At 38.4% G+C, this 17744-nt stretch overlaps 1 protein-coding gene across 1 annotated transcript in view; it reads right to left on the minus strand.

Moving 5' to 3' along the window:
* Nrcam (neuronal cell adhesion molecule) overlaps positions 1–17744 on the minus strand; it is a 137492-nt gene that overhangs the window by 12162 nt on the left and 107586 nt on the right. The window contains exons 19-28 of the mRNA XM_051175060.1: positions 14761–14958; positions 14598–14668; positions 13517–13742; positions 12537–12652; positions 10747–10951; positions 8611–8733; positions 7885–8061; positions 6436–6471; positions 3028–3153; positions 1609–1761 (exon numbers count right to left, since the gene is read on the minus strand). Of these exons, the coding sequence (XP_051031017.1) occupies positions 1609–1761; positions 3028–3153; positions 6436–6471; positions 7885–8061; positions 8611–8733; positions 10747–10951; positions 12537–12652; positions 13517–13742; positions 14598–14668; positions 14761–14958 (1431 nt within the window). The remainder of the gene's footprint in view (positions 1–1608; positions 1762–3027; positions 3154–6435; positions 6472–7884; positions 8062–8610; positions 8734–10746; positions 10952–12536; positions 12653–13516; positions 13743–14597; positions 14669–14760; positions 14959–17744) is intronic.

Genomic DNA, 17744 nt, shown 5'->3' on the forward strand with positions numbered 1-17744 from the left:
GGTAAGCATCTCCCACTGAAGAAAATATCCTTTTTGTTCCTTCCTTCCTTCCCTTCCTTTCCTGCTTCCTTCCTTCCTTTCTTTAAGGAAACATATTTTGTCTTGCAAAAGCACAAACATGCTGCAAGCTGATTTTGAATGCAAATCCAATTTATCTGTAATTTGGGAGGACATGGAGTCCTTAGAGGCTTAGAAAAGCACCGTAAACATATGAAGGCTAATTGAATCCATTGTTTCTGAGACAACCTGTTCCTCTTGGGATATGAATCTGTGGCTTTGTACAGTGGGTGTGGTTAGTGCCTCTCTTTGGGACTGGGAGGCCAGACTTTTGGTCCCAGCTCTACCATACTACAATTGTGACTGGGACCAGTTCTTGAGCTCTGAAACTGGCATGTAGTGCAAGTGAGCAGTAAGTGCTCACTTTCGAGGGACTAGATGAGCATGAAATGAGGAAACCACTCATGTGTCGTTTGGGGGCTGCCTACAATTCTTATTCTAGCTGTATGTCTAGCTGTATGTATTTTGAAATTAACAGTTATCAGTAACAACAAGCAAAATTCTTACAGAGATAACTGAGTTGTTTAGAATCCCCTTTAATAATTAATTCCTTCCTTAGATTATGTTTGTAAATGGATATGAAAAGAAGGGACAGAATAATAGGATTTTTCTTAAAACATATTGATTTTAGCAGACGTATATTTAGAAAGCCTTATTTGATAGGTAACTTAATATTAACTTCGGTTTCTTTCTTTTTTAAAAAATTTTCCTGAGTAGTTTTAAGTAATAAGAAATGACTTTAAAAAAAAAAAGTCATGCTTTGTTAGTGAAACTACAATATTCCCATCTTGCCCTTGGTTTCTATAGGGGTAGGTATGTGATATCTCCTCAAGAATGTATGACATGACTGAACAGAAGATGAATGTATGAACCATAGGACGAACACACACCAAACAGCTCCTATTTCAATCTGAGTAAGGAGATTATTTTCTATATTGATAGCAAATATTTGTTATTATTATTATTTACACCTTACATGAAGGTTTCTTTTTAAAACTTTATTTTTATGCTAGTGAACTCTGATAACATTCAGAAAACTAAAAACACATACAACAGGCAACTTTTGCAATAAAAATATAATACCAGGCTTAAAGAATTTCTTTTGTACAAACTTAGTAACACTGTATTGATCATCTAACCAAATTGTGGGGTTCTGCTGGGTTATAGTCCATTTTAATATAAAGAATTCTGACTCTCTTAGATATAATTCCACCTGGAAAAGCATTTCAGAGATTAATGTCAATTTAATTCAGAGAAATTTTAAATACTAAAACTATTAAAAATTAAATTATTTAACTAATAAGTTAAAATGACATTTCAGTCTTTTAAAATGGTTTTGGTCAATAATGTAGTTGAAAGAGAATTTTCCCAATTTTATAATTCATTTAATAAAAGAAGCTAAATATAATTAAAATGTAAACTCCCAACCCAGCAGGGCCCCACAGAGATATCCACAGCCCTGTGAGCTGTACCCGTGCCAGCCTCTGACTAGAGTGTCTGCTGGCTTCTCCTTGTGAGCAGGAGCCAGAACTGGTGAAATGTGTGCCTCACCTGGGCCTGTCTCAAACACATCCTCTGAACTCACAAAACCAGAGGCCCCCTCAGCACCAACTCGAACTTTGTATGCCGTTCCTGGCATTAGACCCTTTAACCCAAAGAAGCTTCGAGAACCATTTACAATTGCTTTCCTCCATTCTTCTTTGCCTATGGAAATTTTGCAAAAAACAAAATAACAAAACAATAAAAACAAAAAATTTGAACATTTCAAGGGACCAGAAGTTACTTAATGTTTCAAGAAAAGAAAAGTATTTTTGAGGTAAAGATAAAATATCTAGGGTAATTAAAGGTAACATTTTAGATTATTACAGATCTAATTGTATCAAATAAGTCAGTTAAAATGGGGAGCCAAGTGAGAATGTCCTCAAAGAGACACCTATTGGACACTTAGCATGCACACAAATGCATATACCCCATCATGCTCTTTATTCTGTCTTATACAAAGGATACTGCCTCATCTACTCCTTGCCTCATGAAAGCCTCATGAAATTGGCTTTCTCCCAAGATGTTTGCATAAAGAACTATTACACATTAAGTGGCTTCAGTGAACTATAAGAATTGTTTGTAAAGATTCATTAGGTGAATCTTTTGATAAATTTAAATACCTTTATATGTATCCAAGTTACAGATTCAATATTTCTCAAGTATTGCTTTTCCTAAGGCATAGTTGTTTGCAAAAATATGTATTTGCTTGATAAAGGCCTCAATAGGACATTGACTGGTGTTCACCATTTTGTCAGACATTTGCGTAAACATTTACAGGCCATTCAGCCTGTGATTGCAGAGTACACTATGTTGAGGATGGGATGGATGGGTTTTTATGAATCCTTGAAAACTCATGGTGCCTGCACTGACCAGGAGACGTGGCTATGTGGGAACAGAGAGCTGACTTGGGAATACATAAAACACCAAGACAAAATGGATGTTTATACCATTTTGATTTTCTTGAATTTCTTGAAAAAAATTTGCTGGGTTAATTTTGGTAAAATAAATTCTTTCATACCAGTTTGATTTATACTACTAGAAATTCCAGATTGAAAAAAGAAAAAGTTGTCTTATATGTACTTAAAAGTTATTAGTTTTGTTTACATGTTGCATTTACAAAACCAATTTGAAGTGCTCTGATAAGCAAAATAACAACATGAGTGAGCTAATGTCCCTGACTGTTAGTAAGAGAGTATTAGTATTTATATATTAACTATGTGAGCTTATATTTCACAGTAACAGGAGTATTTGTATTCATACATTAACTATGTGGGCTTATAGTTCACAGTGATTTTACTATCATGACTCTGATTCTCTTGGTGGGATCAAGTTTTTATCGGTGAGGTCCATGGCAAATCCTAAATATTATTCTTAGTCTCCCAAAATGTGTCCCCCATATTGAAAGCAGGGTAATAAATCATGTCTTACTGCCTGCTACACCATATTCAACATAAAACTTCACATGCTCTGGTCCCTCATATTCCCAACTGATATTGGCATACGTCTCAGCAGCTGCCGCAGTTAGATTGCTGATCCTGGGGTTTACTGCTCGAACTAAATACACAACAGAAAAACAAAACAAACAAAACACACAAACAATCATATTGCAGCACCATACACACTGCCTGAAAAATCAAATAATCTGAAACTGTTCAAATAATATATTAGAATTAATTGTAAAAAATTTAGATTTCATGCATCTTCAGTTTTGATATAGTAAGATTACTAAAATATAATAATCACATTTAATGGCATATGGTGTTAAAGTTATGAGTTCTAGCACATGGGTTCTGAGTAAAGTAAACTGCTTCTCATTAGGTCCAATTCCAGTAAACATCACTGTCTTCACTTACAGATGAACAATGTGGATTAATGAAGAGTCCTGAGGACAGAAGGCATTAGAGTGTATCAGAGAGTCCAGGTTCCACAGGACTACTTTAAAATGGAAGTTTTCAAAGAATTTATGTTGGAAGGAAAAAGAATTATTCTTTAAAGTGATGACTTCAGCCTGTCATGAGTCACAGATAGAGTCTGAGTAGCTGAGAAACTTGTGTGTTAGAGGACATCAAATAGGTCTGGCATGCTGGAGGAACAAGGACAAATGGAGTGGCCAACTATGCTCTGCCAGAGGTAGAGAAGTAAAATGATCGGGAACTAGCTGACCTGAAACATCCCAGAAAGTGACTGTCTTGCCTGGTGTTGGTTACACAGCATTTCCTAACAATGTAACCGGCTTCTAAAATTCCAAATTATGGAGCCTACATGACGTTCTCCCTATGCTTACAACTGAGTAAAAAGCACATGTGAAGTAATTACAAGTGTTATTTGAATATCTGGAGGCTAAATCAGACCACTTCAATAGCTTCAACTAAAAGTTAGAACTATCTGAGCTAAAATGATCAGACTCTTTTCTCACTCCACAGAAAGATATGAGATAGGAAATCAGAAAGCACTGAGAAGTTTCCCCAGACTCTGAAATAAATTGAGATGTCTTCAAGTAGACATTTAAGATTTCAGTTTCTTCATGTTATATTATTTGGTCAGTTTTAAAATGGGATATTCTAATCTTCCTCTCCATTAGCTGCCTCTTGTTTCATTGTGTGTCTGATCTCAGCTTCCTCAAGGGTCTCCCCACCTACCACTTACCACAATAAACCTTGCTTGCTCTGAGGACATCTACTGGTGCTAATTAACACCATGCTAGCTTCCTGAACTAGAACACTTCTCTGTTAAAACTCAAGGACTCATGTCTGACTACAGGATTCAGAGCCACTAAGAGCTCTTCACCTTTGGCTGCCAACTGCTCCAGTCACAAGACAAAGGGTATCTCTTTTCACACAGTATCATGCTAGCTACCACCCTGCATCTTGTCTGCTTTCCAGTGCTGACCTTTATTCATGCTTCAGACCAAAATCTCAACCCTGACTTACAGGCCAGAGAAAACAGGCCTTCGAGACCCAGATCTATGGTATATTCTTTGTGAGGCCTTCCCCGACCCCCTCTCCCATCCTTCTGTTCATGTAGCATTTGGTTTACACTGCTGGTTTTTCATCTCCTCGCCACATTTTAAGCCTGTGAACGGCAGAGTCTTGCTTTACTTTCTTGATGCACAGTAAAAAGTTGTGCTGTCTGTGCCAAGGAAATATCTTTGCCTATTACAATGAGTGCTCAAACACATTTGTGGTTTTATTTATTTATTTTATTTATTTTTTGTTGTTATTTTTCAGGCCAAGTAAGGCAAAAATCATTTAGTAAGAGGGACCCAGAAATGGCTATTGACCTATGAAGCTTCTCTAACAGGTCCTGGGGTGATCATGGAGGCTGTTAATTAGACAGAGTGTAGACTCTTTCTTTACTGTTTCCTCCATATTCCTAATTACAAATCTGTTCTGGTGGCTCATGTCAAGAGCATCAGTGTCACAGTGTCATGCAGGAATACAGGTCTGCCAGCAGAGGGAAGCAGAGGAAAGCTTATAACCACCTTCCTCAGGTCTTATTTCATAGATAAACTTTCACAGTGTTAGCTCCCAGAGTCCCAGACCCTGAAACCAACTAAGGAGCCATAGAAAATGGGACAAGAACTGTCAAACAAGGTACTTTTATGTAAATATTGATGGTTTGAATCAGACAAGGGAATGGATCAAAATAAACTCCGGAAGATCCGGAACGTCTGTACTCAATTGTACTGAGAAGAAAGGAACATTGAGCATGTCAAACCACCAGGTTCAAACTCTGGTACCACTTGAGAAGTGATCATCTGGCCATTCTAATTCATCATCATTAGACTGAAAAAAAAATGCCTTTGAGGAAAAATTGAAAATTATGAATTACACTTGAGTTTAAATATCACTATGGTAGAATATCATAATTAAATAGTATATAACTATTGTGCTATTAAATATTGAAAATAAGGTCAGATTCACCATTTCCTTATTTGAATATTTATTATTCCTTTTGTTACCGGAGGACCATTAGATTTTACATTGAGGGCTTGATTTACTTTTGCTTAATTGTTAATGTAATTGTTAATACTACCTTTGTTTTTCTTTATATTCATTAATTGTCTACAGTTGAAAGATACAAGTTCTCAAACACCATTCTCCCAGCAAGTCTTTCAGACACAGAGGGCTGTCAGAACTGACGGAGAAAAGATGCCACCCACTGAACACCATTGGCTAGATAGCACTCAGGCAGGGAGATGAGCACTGGTGAAGAAGGGTTGAGTGAGACAGCTGAACAGCACATGCAGGATGCCTGGAACACTCACTTGTAGAGACTGGGTCCCAGATCAGTTGTAGGACACTGATGAATCAATGCTTAGAAGGATAGTGTGATGCTAATCGAGTGTGTGTACACAGTGTTGTCCAGGAGTGCACTCAGAAGGATAGTGTGTGCTGTAATGCTATAGAACATGCATACATAGCCTTGTCCAGGAGTGGGGCTGGGTCAGATGGCAATAGGAAGCCCAGCTGATCTATTTCTAGTAGGCTGTTTTCATCTAGTGTGACAATTCCTGATATGTGACATATGGAAGATCTGTGACAAATCTGCAGTTCTCATACCATCTCATCTAACCAAAATCATATTCTTACAATCTAAGATTAGGATTTGCACCAGGGATAAGTCTTGAGAAAAAAATTGGGAGAATTAAACATACGACTTTCTATTATAAAACTATGTAGAAATTAATTTCAAAGATATGATTGGCCCAGATCTTTTCCTTTTGGTTGTTCTGAGCATATTTTATTTTCTCGTTTTTACCCATGCTGCACTTCCCCACATTTTAACATTGCAAAGTTCACACAGGTATGAAGTCATGCAGATGAATTATTTTACCTTTGCCTGCACCTACATCAGGTGGAAGAATACCAGCTTAATGAAGGGAAACAGAAACAGGACACTATATAGTTAGATGTAACACACCCATGAGCATGTACAGCTATATAAAAAGCACTTATTAAAATTCTAAGGCATGCAAAAATTAAGCCTATTATATCAGGCACATGGGCAAAAAAAATTATTGCTTCCCCCACATTTCCAAATATTTAAATACAAACATTACTTAAGGTACATTATTCTAAGAAGGATTAGGATGTTTTGACCCATTTTGGGGTAGAAATTTGAAATTCATATGATATATAGAAGCTATGGAAGATACCCAACAAACAGACAATTCAGTCCTTAAGCAATTTTACAATTTAGAGACATGCAAAACCAGAAAATATTTCATAACACTTAAATACTTTTAGGATGCATTTTATTTTACATGTGTGAATGTTTTGCCTGCACATATGTATGTGCACTGTATGCATGCCTAGCTCCCACCAAGGTCAAAAAAGGGCATGGGATATCCGGGAACTGGATTTATGATGGTTATGAGACATCATGTGAGTGCTGGGAACTGAACCTGGGTACTTGGTAAGTCAAAAAAGGGCTCTTAACCACTGAGCTATATATTTAGCCTTATCTTATACTATTCTAAATCCTTCATTGAATCAAAATACTTTTGAATCACATTTGAAAATATTCAGTTTACTGGGAGTTTTTTTTTTGTTGTTGTTGTTGTTTTTTTTTTTTTTTTTTTTTTTGCCTACTCTGAAGATGGCATACCAGAATACATTTTCTTTTTTAAGAATAAAATAAGTGCAATACTTAATTGTTTTTAATTTCTTGCTAGAAACTCTTAATCAAAATTTAGATAAGCAAATTATTTCCAGAGAATCAGGATTAAACCAAGGTTTTATATAAGCACATATGTGTATGTATAGGCTAAAAAAGTTAAATTTTGAATTCAGGTGTGATAATTATTGTTATTTCTTATTTTCCTTTGATATTTTTAAAAAGACTTGTTTATTTATTTGCATGTGTGTCTGTTTGCATGAGTTCGTGTTAGCTATATGCATGGCAGGTACCTATGGAGGCTAGAAGAGAACTTCAGATCTGTAACACTTGTGAGCCACCACTATGTGAGCACTAGGAACTGAACTTGGGTCCTCTGCAAGAGCAGTAAGTGCTCTTAACCACTGAATCATCATCCTCCCTTCACCAGTATTTTAAGAAGTTTCATATAGGCTTGAAAAGTAAATGACCAAATAGCTGAACAAAATAACTGATTTTTCCCATACATTGGGATAAGAAATTACAAATGAGTGTGTTATTAGCTAAGATGGATATTTCATGGTAAGGAAAAAAAAAAAAAAAAAAAGAAGAGAAAGAACAAGTTCACAATGCCTTTTAATTCTTTGACATTTGTAATTATATGAATTTTATACATACCCATCTTACCTTCGTCCACAGTGGTTATTGCTTCTTCTGTTATCTGACTGCCCGATCCCACAGATGTTTGTGCATAAAAATAAAACTTGTACCGAGTGCTGAAATTTAAATTTTTTAGAGTCCAGCGTGTCTTGTTGGCAGGAATTTTTAAGTCTACCAGAGGGCCTAGCTCATGCGTGCTGTTAACTGCCAATGAAAAGTGACAAACAAATGCATTCCCTGTTAGTTGTCATAGGAATAATACTGTCCATAGTTTCAGCAAAACAACAAAAAAGTCATTTCCAGTTTACAAGCCTTTTATAATCATTTTCAGGCTGCAGCTAATACACTAATAACTATTTGAATTGTAAATTGTAACCTATAGTATAAAATAAACAACTGGAAATATTTTCTTTGTTGGCTTACAAACTAGGGGACTTCTATGGTTGGATTATAATAGCAGTGTTCATTGTGTCTTTGATGATGGAGTTCTATATTGATAATAACTCCCAACAATTCTCTTGACATCTCGTGGCTACAAAATTTCCTCTTCATTTTCTCTTGCCAGAAAATGGTCTCCTAACCTAACGATACACTTAGCAGTCTGCATTATTCTAAAGAGACCTTAATTTTCAATAACATGTACATCATTTTTTCTATACAGGTATGCACTGAAGCTCTTTCTGGAACAGTACTTGAAGGTATATACACCAGCAAATGAGCAGCCTGCATCTCACAACAACAGGGGTAACTTACTTGGCTGATATTTTAAGGTGTACTCAGTCAGGATGCCATTTGGGTGGCTTGGCGGGTCCCATTCCAAAGTGAGAGAATCCAGTGTAGGATTGACAATTTTCAAAGATGAGGGAGCACTAGGGACTTTTAATGAAAACAAATAGTCAACACAATTTTTAAAAAACATTCCAAAGTCAACACACTTGTCCTATTTATACAACTGATCCAAGTTTTGCTTTTCAGGTTGCTATTTGTCTCAGCTGGAAATACAGTGACACAAATCTGTGGCAGGAATGTATTTCTTTTCTTCTTCTATCTTCTTCTTTTTTTTTTTTTTTAAAAAAACTACTTCAATTTAAATTCATTAAAATCATCTTCTCAAAATACATAATGACTGTCTTTATGGGGACTCAATCTATTTTAAAGCCGACAGCACTTAACTCAGTGTGTAACAGAGAACTGGTTGCTAAGGGACACCATCCCTGCAGGCCTTTGAGAGGAAGCAGCTGTGTTCTGGCCCATTAAGGACTATTTCCCCCCAACAAACCAGGTGTCTCTACATAGTCCCAGAACCCTGCCTGATGGGCTTTGGGCCCAGGCCAAGTTGCCCAAGCTGAGCTGTGCTTATCCCAAGTGCTCACAGTTTTCCAGTATTGGAAAGTAAAATAGAAGAGGCCCATATGTTGGCTTACCCCTTCCCAGAATGGAGAAGGCTCAAGGGCTTCCAGTCTCCTAGGCAGAGGCTGGAAAATTATCAGAGGAAAACAGGCCTTCGCTTCTACTTCCATCTTTAAGAGGCTTGGAGCTGATCTCTACCAGGATGTTGCCTTCCTGTCATATTCCCTAGAAACCCTTTAATGACACTACTATCCCTCCTTCGCTCTAGCTGGAAACTGAAGAGTAAATTTGGAGTTCTTGCTTTTACCATCTCCTGGGATGCTAAATCTTGGCAACTCTGTCAACCATATTCATTCCTTCATCCTCTCTGCTTCTCTCCTCCGGTACTCTGCCGGGACTTACAATCATGACGGCCACAGGCTTCTAAATTCAACCTGATTTGTTCTTAACTTTTGGAAATCATAGGTCTCTTCTCTCTAGAAAACAGCATTGTGCTGTTTTGGGAGGTGTGTAGTGTTCCTCAAATGCCTCAACAGCTCCTGAAAGGACTACCACAATCTGCAGACTAAAAGCTTCTGGCCCACAAATTAGCATCCACGGCATCTAAGATCATGCATGATGTGGGTCCTCTCCCATTGCTGTATCTTTTTTCACACTCTGGCTATACATCTGCATTTGGTAGGAGGAGTGCTTTTTAATGCCTCTGTGACTTCAGACAAACCATTCTTTCCCCCTCCACTTCAATCTTTAATCCCATTGGTCTTTTCTATGCCACCTTGAACCATACAAAGGACCAGCATGGGGCCTCACTGATGAGAGATTAAAGTGCAAACAAGCCCTTCTGCCTCAGCATCTTGGTGGCTGGTACTGCAGGTACTACCAAACCCAATGCCAGACTTCTACCTTTCTAACTCAGTACAGCTTTATAAGGAGTCATGAAGGCTTGTGAGTTAACTCCAACTCATGGAAATGCCTTCCTTTTGGGGTAATTTCCTACATCTTTTCAGCACTCATACTTCCCAGTGGGAACTACTGAAGCTTAGAGACGTTTTTATTTGTTTGTTTTGGTTTCTTTGTTTGGTTTTTGAGACAGGGTTTCTCTGTGTATTATTGGCTGTGCTGGAACTCTCTTTGTAGACCAGGCTGGCCTTGTACTCACAGAGATCTACCTGCCTCTGTCTCTCAAGTGCTGGGATTAAAGGCATGGACCACTACACTAGACAAAGCTTAAAGAAGTTACAGAATGAAACTCAGTTCAGAAAGCTGATGACTCAAACACATTAACAATGTTTCATATTGCCTAAGTGAGAAGAAAAACTTCAAGGGAAAGAAGAAGGCATCTGCCTACAGCATTCTGTATTCTGTGTGTGGCCATCAGTCATTTATGAGTGACATTGTGTCAGCTTTGTTGTGTTGTGATTATTTATAATCATGAATATAGCTTCCAGAGAATTCTCTCAATGGTGGGTCTTCTGTAGTACAAAACTTTTCAGGATATGCCACATGCTACTTGATGCCAGAGACACACCCATTCCGTACCTCCCTCTGGAGTATGGAAGCCTCTGTCGGGGCTGGCTGGGCCCTCCCCTTTTCCATTGACCACTCGGACATTGAGAGTGTAGTGACTGTAAGGTTGCAGCCCTGGCAGCATGCCGTGAGTTTTGCTGCCCTGGAAGGTGAGGATCTTCTTCTCAATGTGGCGTCTGTTTCTTTTGGATGAGTCCTGAGCCTTCCAGTAGTAAATCTGAAGTGGCAAGAACCAACGTCAAGGACTCACAGAAAGCCAATATGATTCCTTATGCTTACAAAACCCAAGCACTGGCTTGGCCCAGCTGGTAAAAGTCCTTACTATGTCAACACCTGTCAACCTGAGTTAGATTCCTGGAATCCACATACAGGTAGGAGAAGAGAGCCAACTCCACAGGGATGTCTCATGACCTCCACATGTGCCCTGTTGCTTGTAAAACTCCCTTCTTACTCATGCTATGAATTTGTAGGAGTGCCTTGCATGGGTACACACACCCATACAATGTTTAAAAGCTGAACTGCTGTTTTCTCAGAAAAATATTTTGGTTCATATTACATGAGTATTAGTAAAACTGGGGGATACTGGTTCTTAGACAAGAGAGACAGACGCCCACAGATAGTGGGGGGGAAACTTCAGTATATATAGTGAATCTCTGCTTTGCTATTTCTTTGGAGGAATATAAAGGAAGTGAATGAAACAGAATGGGACTCACTTGGTTCTTTCAAATATGAGAAAAATGGCTAAAATGGAGATTTAAGTATTTAAGTATAAATGTTACTGTCCATTGCAGAGTTATACATATTTATTTAGCACATCACTTAATTTAATTCTCACCCAGATGAGGCTTTTTATTTATTTATTTATTTATTCATTCATTTATTTATTTATTTATTTATTTATTTGTGGTACTGCTGAGCTTATGGGTTACCAATGGATTCTTCCAAAGCTACAATGACCCTATACTGAAACTCTTGGGTTAGTGCATTTACTTTTAAATTGCAGGCATGGGGTTTGGAAAGATAGTGGTGCCTAACTTTGGTTAAAAGGCAAGAACATTGCCTATTACATTTTTTTTTTGAAGGCTTCTTAGGAACTTAAAAGCATTTTTCGAGATAAGTCAACATATGTCAAATCTGGCCAATATTAGGAATAAAAGAAAACAGTGCAGTACAAAAAGTATCCTCTAGGGGCCAGTGTCAAATCAAAGAAGGGATATAAATGTATGTGGGTTCTTTAACTGTATATGAGCAAAACATCTCTAGGAATCAGTCTGTGTCTTTGAAAATAAAGATGTTAATGTTCATAAGGATGCCTCAGTTATGGACTACAGACTCTTAAAGTGTACTTTATCCAACAATAGAGACTTTATCCAACAATAGAGACAGCACTAATAAATTTGTCCTGTGGCCTCCTAGTACTGGATTAGAGGTCAGCAGACAAATGTATTACTGCTGTCTATATAATTATAAAGCTCCGTGTAATTTGTTCTATTCTACTTCTCTACAAAACAGTTTGCCATATTTCACATGGACAGTTCAGTTGGCAGAATGTTCCAGAAAAGGTGGGAAAGATAGATAAAACATCATTTTCTCACCCTGGATAAATGAGAATTCTAGTCAACTGTAGCTGGGTTCTTTAGGTATGGGTGGAGGCATTGAACAAAGGCTCTCATGGATTCACAAGTCCATCAACAGATGGACACACAACAGCCACATAATTTCATCCTGAACTGGTGTGCATGGCAAGGGGCACCCACCATGGCGCTGCTACTAACTAACGCAAAGTGCTTCCCTTCACCTACCCGGTAGCCTTGTAAGTGTCCTCGGACACTCTTCAGAGGTACTGGGTCCCAGTGTACCTCTGCCAAGGTACTGTTCACTACATTGACACGCACGTTCCCAGGAGCCACCATCGGAACTAGGAACAAGTCAAGAAAGGGTGGTGCAATATTCTTTTTATTTAAATTAAAAACTATCTTATTTTACATACCAATACCAGTTCCCTCTCCCTCCCATCCCCCTAAGCCCCCCACCAACTCTCCCTCTCACCCTCCCTCATCCCCTCCCCAGGGAGGATGAGGTCTCCCATCGGGGTAGTCATCAAAGTCCATCACATCATTTGGGGCAGGGCCTAGCCCCCTCCCCCATGTATCTAGGCTGAGAGATTATCCCTCCTTAGGGAATGGGCACCCAAAGCTCAATCATGAACTATGGATAATACTGGCTCCACTGCCAGAGGTCCCATAGACTGCCCTGGCCTCCCAACTGACACCCATGTTCAGAGAGCCTAGTTTGGTCCTATGCTGGTTCCCCAGCCGTCAGATTGGGGTCGTATGCTCCCATTTGTTCAGGTCATAGCTGTTACTTTTTATTTCATGGAAAAATGTCACAACATTCAATAAGTTTGGCTTAAAACACACTCCATGCTATAGTATAGAGTCCTATACTATAGATTGGTGATGGTTTAAAGTAGACTTTTTAGAAATTCATTTATTTGACTCCATGAAAGCAACTTTTTGTTTAACATTGTGAACTTCTATTGTGGTTCTGGGTTTGGAATCCAAAGCCTTATACACATTAGGAAAGTGCTAGGCCACCAAGTCATTCTCCTGGTACTAAACCACTATCACAGAGTAGGCTGTACAAATGCAGACAAGTTAGCAAAATGATTGCTACTTCTCCTCCCTTGCTAGCCTAGGATCCTCTGAAATAGCCGTAGTTTGCACCTTGGTAGGCCTGTCCATCTGGGCAAGGCTAGAATGAAAGAGCAGGTGACACTTACGATCTTCTCCAGAGTGGCCCATAACTGCAGCTGGCTCCGGAGCAAACCCCACATCATTCAGAGCTTGAACCTTTATCAGGTATGGGACAAAGGTTGGTGTGCCAGAGACAATGTATTTGGATACATTGGCCACAACCACAGACGTCCATTCATCATCACCATCTTTCTGGCGCCAGCTCACTTTGTACTGGAGTCCAGGCCCATTCGATTCAAAACCATTCAAGGGCTATGAAAAAATTTCAAATAGAATGACTGTACAATCTTTTACCGGGATGGCAAATCCATTTCCTAGACTAAAGAAAATGAACGCCAAAACACTACAATTCAAACTATTAAATACTCATGTCTCCAGAGTTTGTTTGGAACCAAGCTTGCAAAATTTACAAATTTACAAAGTTGTAAATTGTAATTCCAAAGTAGTAAATGATATATAAGGCTTCTAAAGCTGACTTCATAGGTAAGTGTGGGTAAGCCTCACAACAGTTATTTAACTAGATTCACTTTTTATATTCCTGTTTGTGTCATTGCACATCATTGCCTCCCTGGAGATGGAAACTTATGAACTGCTTCTCTATTAAAAATGTGTGTCTGTCTGTTCTATCATATGTATATATATGCACATGCTTAGATCATTTTCCATATCCATAAAACACAGATGAAGTAAATAAGAATGATTATAAGAACAATTGACTACTTGGAATAGCTTGTTGCATCTCTTTGATGATGATGATGATGATAACAACATCTTTAAAGCATGTATTTGTGTCAGGAATTATGCTAAGTGCTTCACATACACCAGTTCCTTTAATCTTATATAGCTGAATTATTATTCCCACCATATAGATGACTAATAGACACATGGTAATTGGCTATAATTACCAAAGGTGAGATTTTTCAACTGTCCATTTTTGTTCCCAGAAATAAAACTTTTTAATTACTATGTAACACTGCCTCCTAAATAAAGATAAATGTTTTTTTCCACAATGGGTGAAAAAGAATATAAACACAGATATTATCCTAAAACAACATATTCTTCACTCTCTGTAAAAGATTGAGGCAAATGGGAGGCTTCCTGGCTTACCTTCCATGTAATCACCAAGTTGTCAGGCTCTGTTCCTAATCCTTCTACAGCTGTGGGATTTTGATCTGGTTCTAGAAATGAAGCCATCACACATGAGTAAGCTTTGATTCTGGGAGAAGTGGAAAACCCTCGGCTATGTCGGGTCCCTGTGTTGCAGCCTTACCTGCAGCTTTCGTCAGGTATTGCTCAGATACCTCACTGGGCACACTCCTCCCAATGCTGTTCTCTGCCATGACTCGGAAGGAGTAGTTCACATAGGGAGACAGTTTCAATTGTGCTGTGGTCTGTGTTCCAGAAACTTCAGCCTGCTGGTGCCATAGCCCTGCTTCATGCATTGCATCTTCATATTCAATGATGAATTCTGGCCACACATACCACACACCCAAGTCAATGAAGTCAGTCAACTTAAGGACAGTTTGCTAGAGATAATTTATGACAAGCAAGCATAACCAGACACAAGTGATCTTTTTTTTTTTTTTTCCAGGAAAAATCCTGTTATGGTTTTGTGAGCTCAGTACTTAAGGATGTGCAATATTTGTCATTCCCGTCCACTATGAGGATCTCAGCTTGTTAAAACTGTTTAGACCTTATCCATATGTTCTAATGGGAAGCTTAAATATATGAAAAGGTACTCAGTTACTGTCATAGAAAGAAGTAACTACAGAAAAAAAACACAGTTAAGGAGCTGTTTTTCATGAGGAAGATTGACAACAATCAAACCTTTAAGAGATTTTGTTGTGTGACACATTCTCAGATATCCTGGGAAATGTAAACCGATATACTTCTATGCAGGACAATAGAGAATATTTAGCAATTTTAAACATACACAGTCTTTGAAGAATTGTACTTATAGAAATTGATTTTGAACAAATGTGCGTACCCATGTGGTGTAAGGACACAAACAAAAGAATACACATTGCTGCAGTTGAAGCAAACTAGTTACAGACAAGCTAAATGCTTGCCAGTGGGCATATGTAACCAAATATGGTCCACACACATACTGTGTAATACTCTGCACCTGTTATAAATGAAGATGCTCTGTATGGACAAAAGTGGGACTTGTCAAAGTTAACACAGAAATGAGCAGAGTATAGAAGAGTACACATGGGTGCTATACCTGTTTAGCAGTAAAAAGACCTAATTTGGATAAACATGGATGTCCTGTCAGATGGTACACACTCATTAAGAGTGTATGTCTGAACTTGCAAACATAAGTGGGAGGAAGACACACTTTTCAGGGGATACAGTCTATGCTTTGAGAATCAACATTGTGGTGTGTCATGTTTTACCTCTATTAAAAAAAAACAGTATTAGGTATGTCATATCCTGCATGAAATTGGCTTGAGTGACGTAACATTTTCTACATGATGTTCCAATGTCTTATTGTAATAATCCATGCCTCTGCAAAGCATTTCTGAATGTATGTCAGTGCTGTGTTTTCTTCCACAAGTCAAAATTCACTTGGGAGGCACATCCTGTCCCACTGAATATTAGCCATCCTGGGGCTACAAGAAGTCTTAGGTGCAAAGTATAGCTAGCAAAGGCTTTGGATTTGCCACAAAAAGAAGCTACTAAAGTAAAATCCGCTGGGGCTGTCAATGAGCACCTATTTACTGAGGCTCAATGCTAACATAAACCAAAGGAACAAGTGGCAAGTGTCCATAGGCTCCTTACCCACCCCTGTGCACTTGTAGCTAGTCCATCTCCAGCATCAGGAAGCTGCTATTGAGCTACATCTTTTTGAGTGTCCTTCATTCGTTATGCCTCTGCTTTTTCCTTCTTACTGTTTTCATCTCACTATACTAAATATTATTTATTCCTCTAATTTTATTTCCAAACTTTCTTTTTATTAGGAAATATATTTTTTCTTTTCAATCTCTCACTGTTTGTTCCCTTTATAGTGCCATTTTCAACTTTTCCTCTTTTTCCTTTTTGTTAACCCAGCTTTATTTTCCTCCTTTCCATTCTTCCTCCCTTGACTTCATTCGTTTGCCATTTCCACTTTTACCCTATATTACTCTTCACAAAGCACATTGATTTTGTCATTTTTCTCTTTGCGGTGTGTTTTAATCGTTTATTTCCTGTTCTTTTGGATGTTGTTGCTACAGCAGTCTGTTTTATCCTCTCTGAATGGTAGTGGATGTTCAGTAAGATAATCCCCCATGTGAAACTAAAAGAGATACTTTGAGTCAACAGATGCACCTATCGCAACAGAGGAAGGTGCAATAAATCAACCTAGCTGCAACTTTGGAATGATCTGGAAGGGCAGGTGGTCTTCCTGAAGCCCATACTTGAAGGTGACAATGTATTACAGGCTCATGATTGATTATGCCTGCTCTCTTGAGTATCTCTATAGTTTTACAATCAAGTCTTGAAGCCTATTATATTCGGATTTGATAAATGTCTTTGTATCTGTATGCTTTGGTCTTTAATCTGATTTTATTCTTTTTGCCAATGTCATTAAAGTGAGGCACTAACATGTTGAATGTGTCATTTTGTAGCAAAGTACAATGGGGAAAATCACCTATGTTGGAAGTTAAGAACCTGCTGTATTCTAGCAGTTCTATCATAAACAAACTAGGTCTGTAATAGAGCACCAAGATCAGTTTCCCTGTGTTCAGTTTGGCCTTTCAGTACCTCCAAGAAGCAGCAGATCAAATGAATGACTCTCTACCTTGTCCATGCTGGGTAGTTTTATGTAAACTTGACACAGACAGAGTAAACACGTGGAGCCTCATTGGAAAAAAAAAAAATGCCTGTATGAAATGGGGCTGCAGGCAAGCTTGTAGAGCATTTTCTTAGTTAGTTATTGATGGGGAAGGGCCCATTGTGTGTGATGCCATCGCTGGATTGGTGGCCCTGGGTTCTATAACAAAGCAGGCAGAGCAAGCCATGAGGAGTAAGCAAGCAAGCAGCACCTCTTCATGGCCTCTGCATCAGCTCCTCTTTCCAGATTCCTGTCTTGCTTGAATTCCTGTCCTGGCTTCCTCCAATGATGAATAGTGATGTGGAAATGTAAGCCAAATAAACACTTTCCTCCCCAAGTTGCTGTTTCATTGCAGCAATATTAACACTAACTTGGACAGTGGAAGACATGTAAGGTATTTCTTAATGATCTTAAAAACAAGTCACAGTGTGTTTGCTTGA

Source organism: Phodopus roborovskii, unplaced genomic scaffold (assembly GCF_943737965.1).
Source record: "Phodopus roborovskii unplaced genomic scaffold, PHOROB, whole genome shotgun sequence".
Classification (NCBI taxonomy): Eukaryota; Metazoa; Chordata; class Mammalia; order Rodentia; family Cricetidae; genus Phodopus; species Phodopus roborovskii.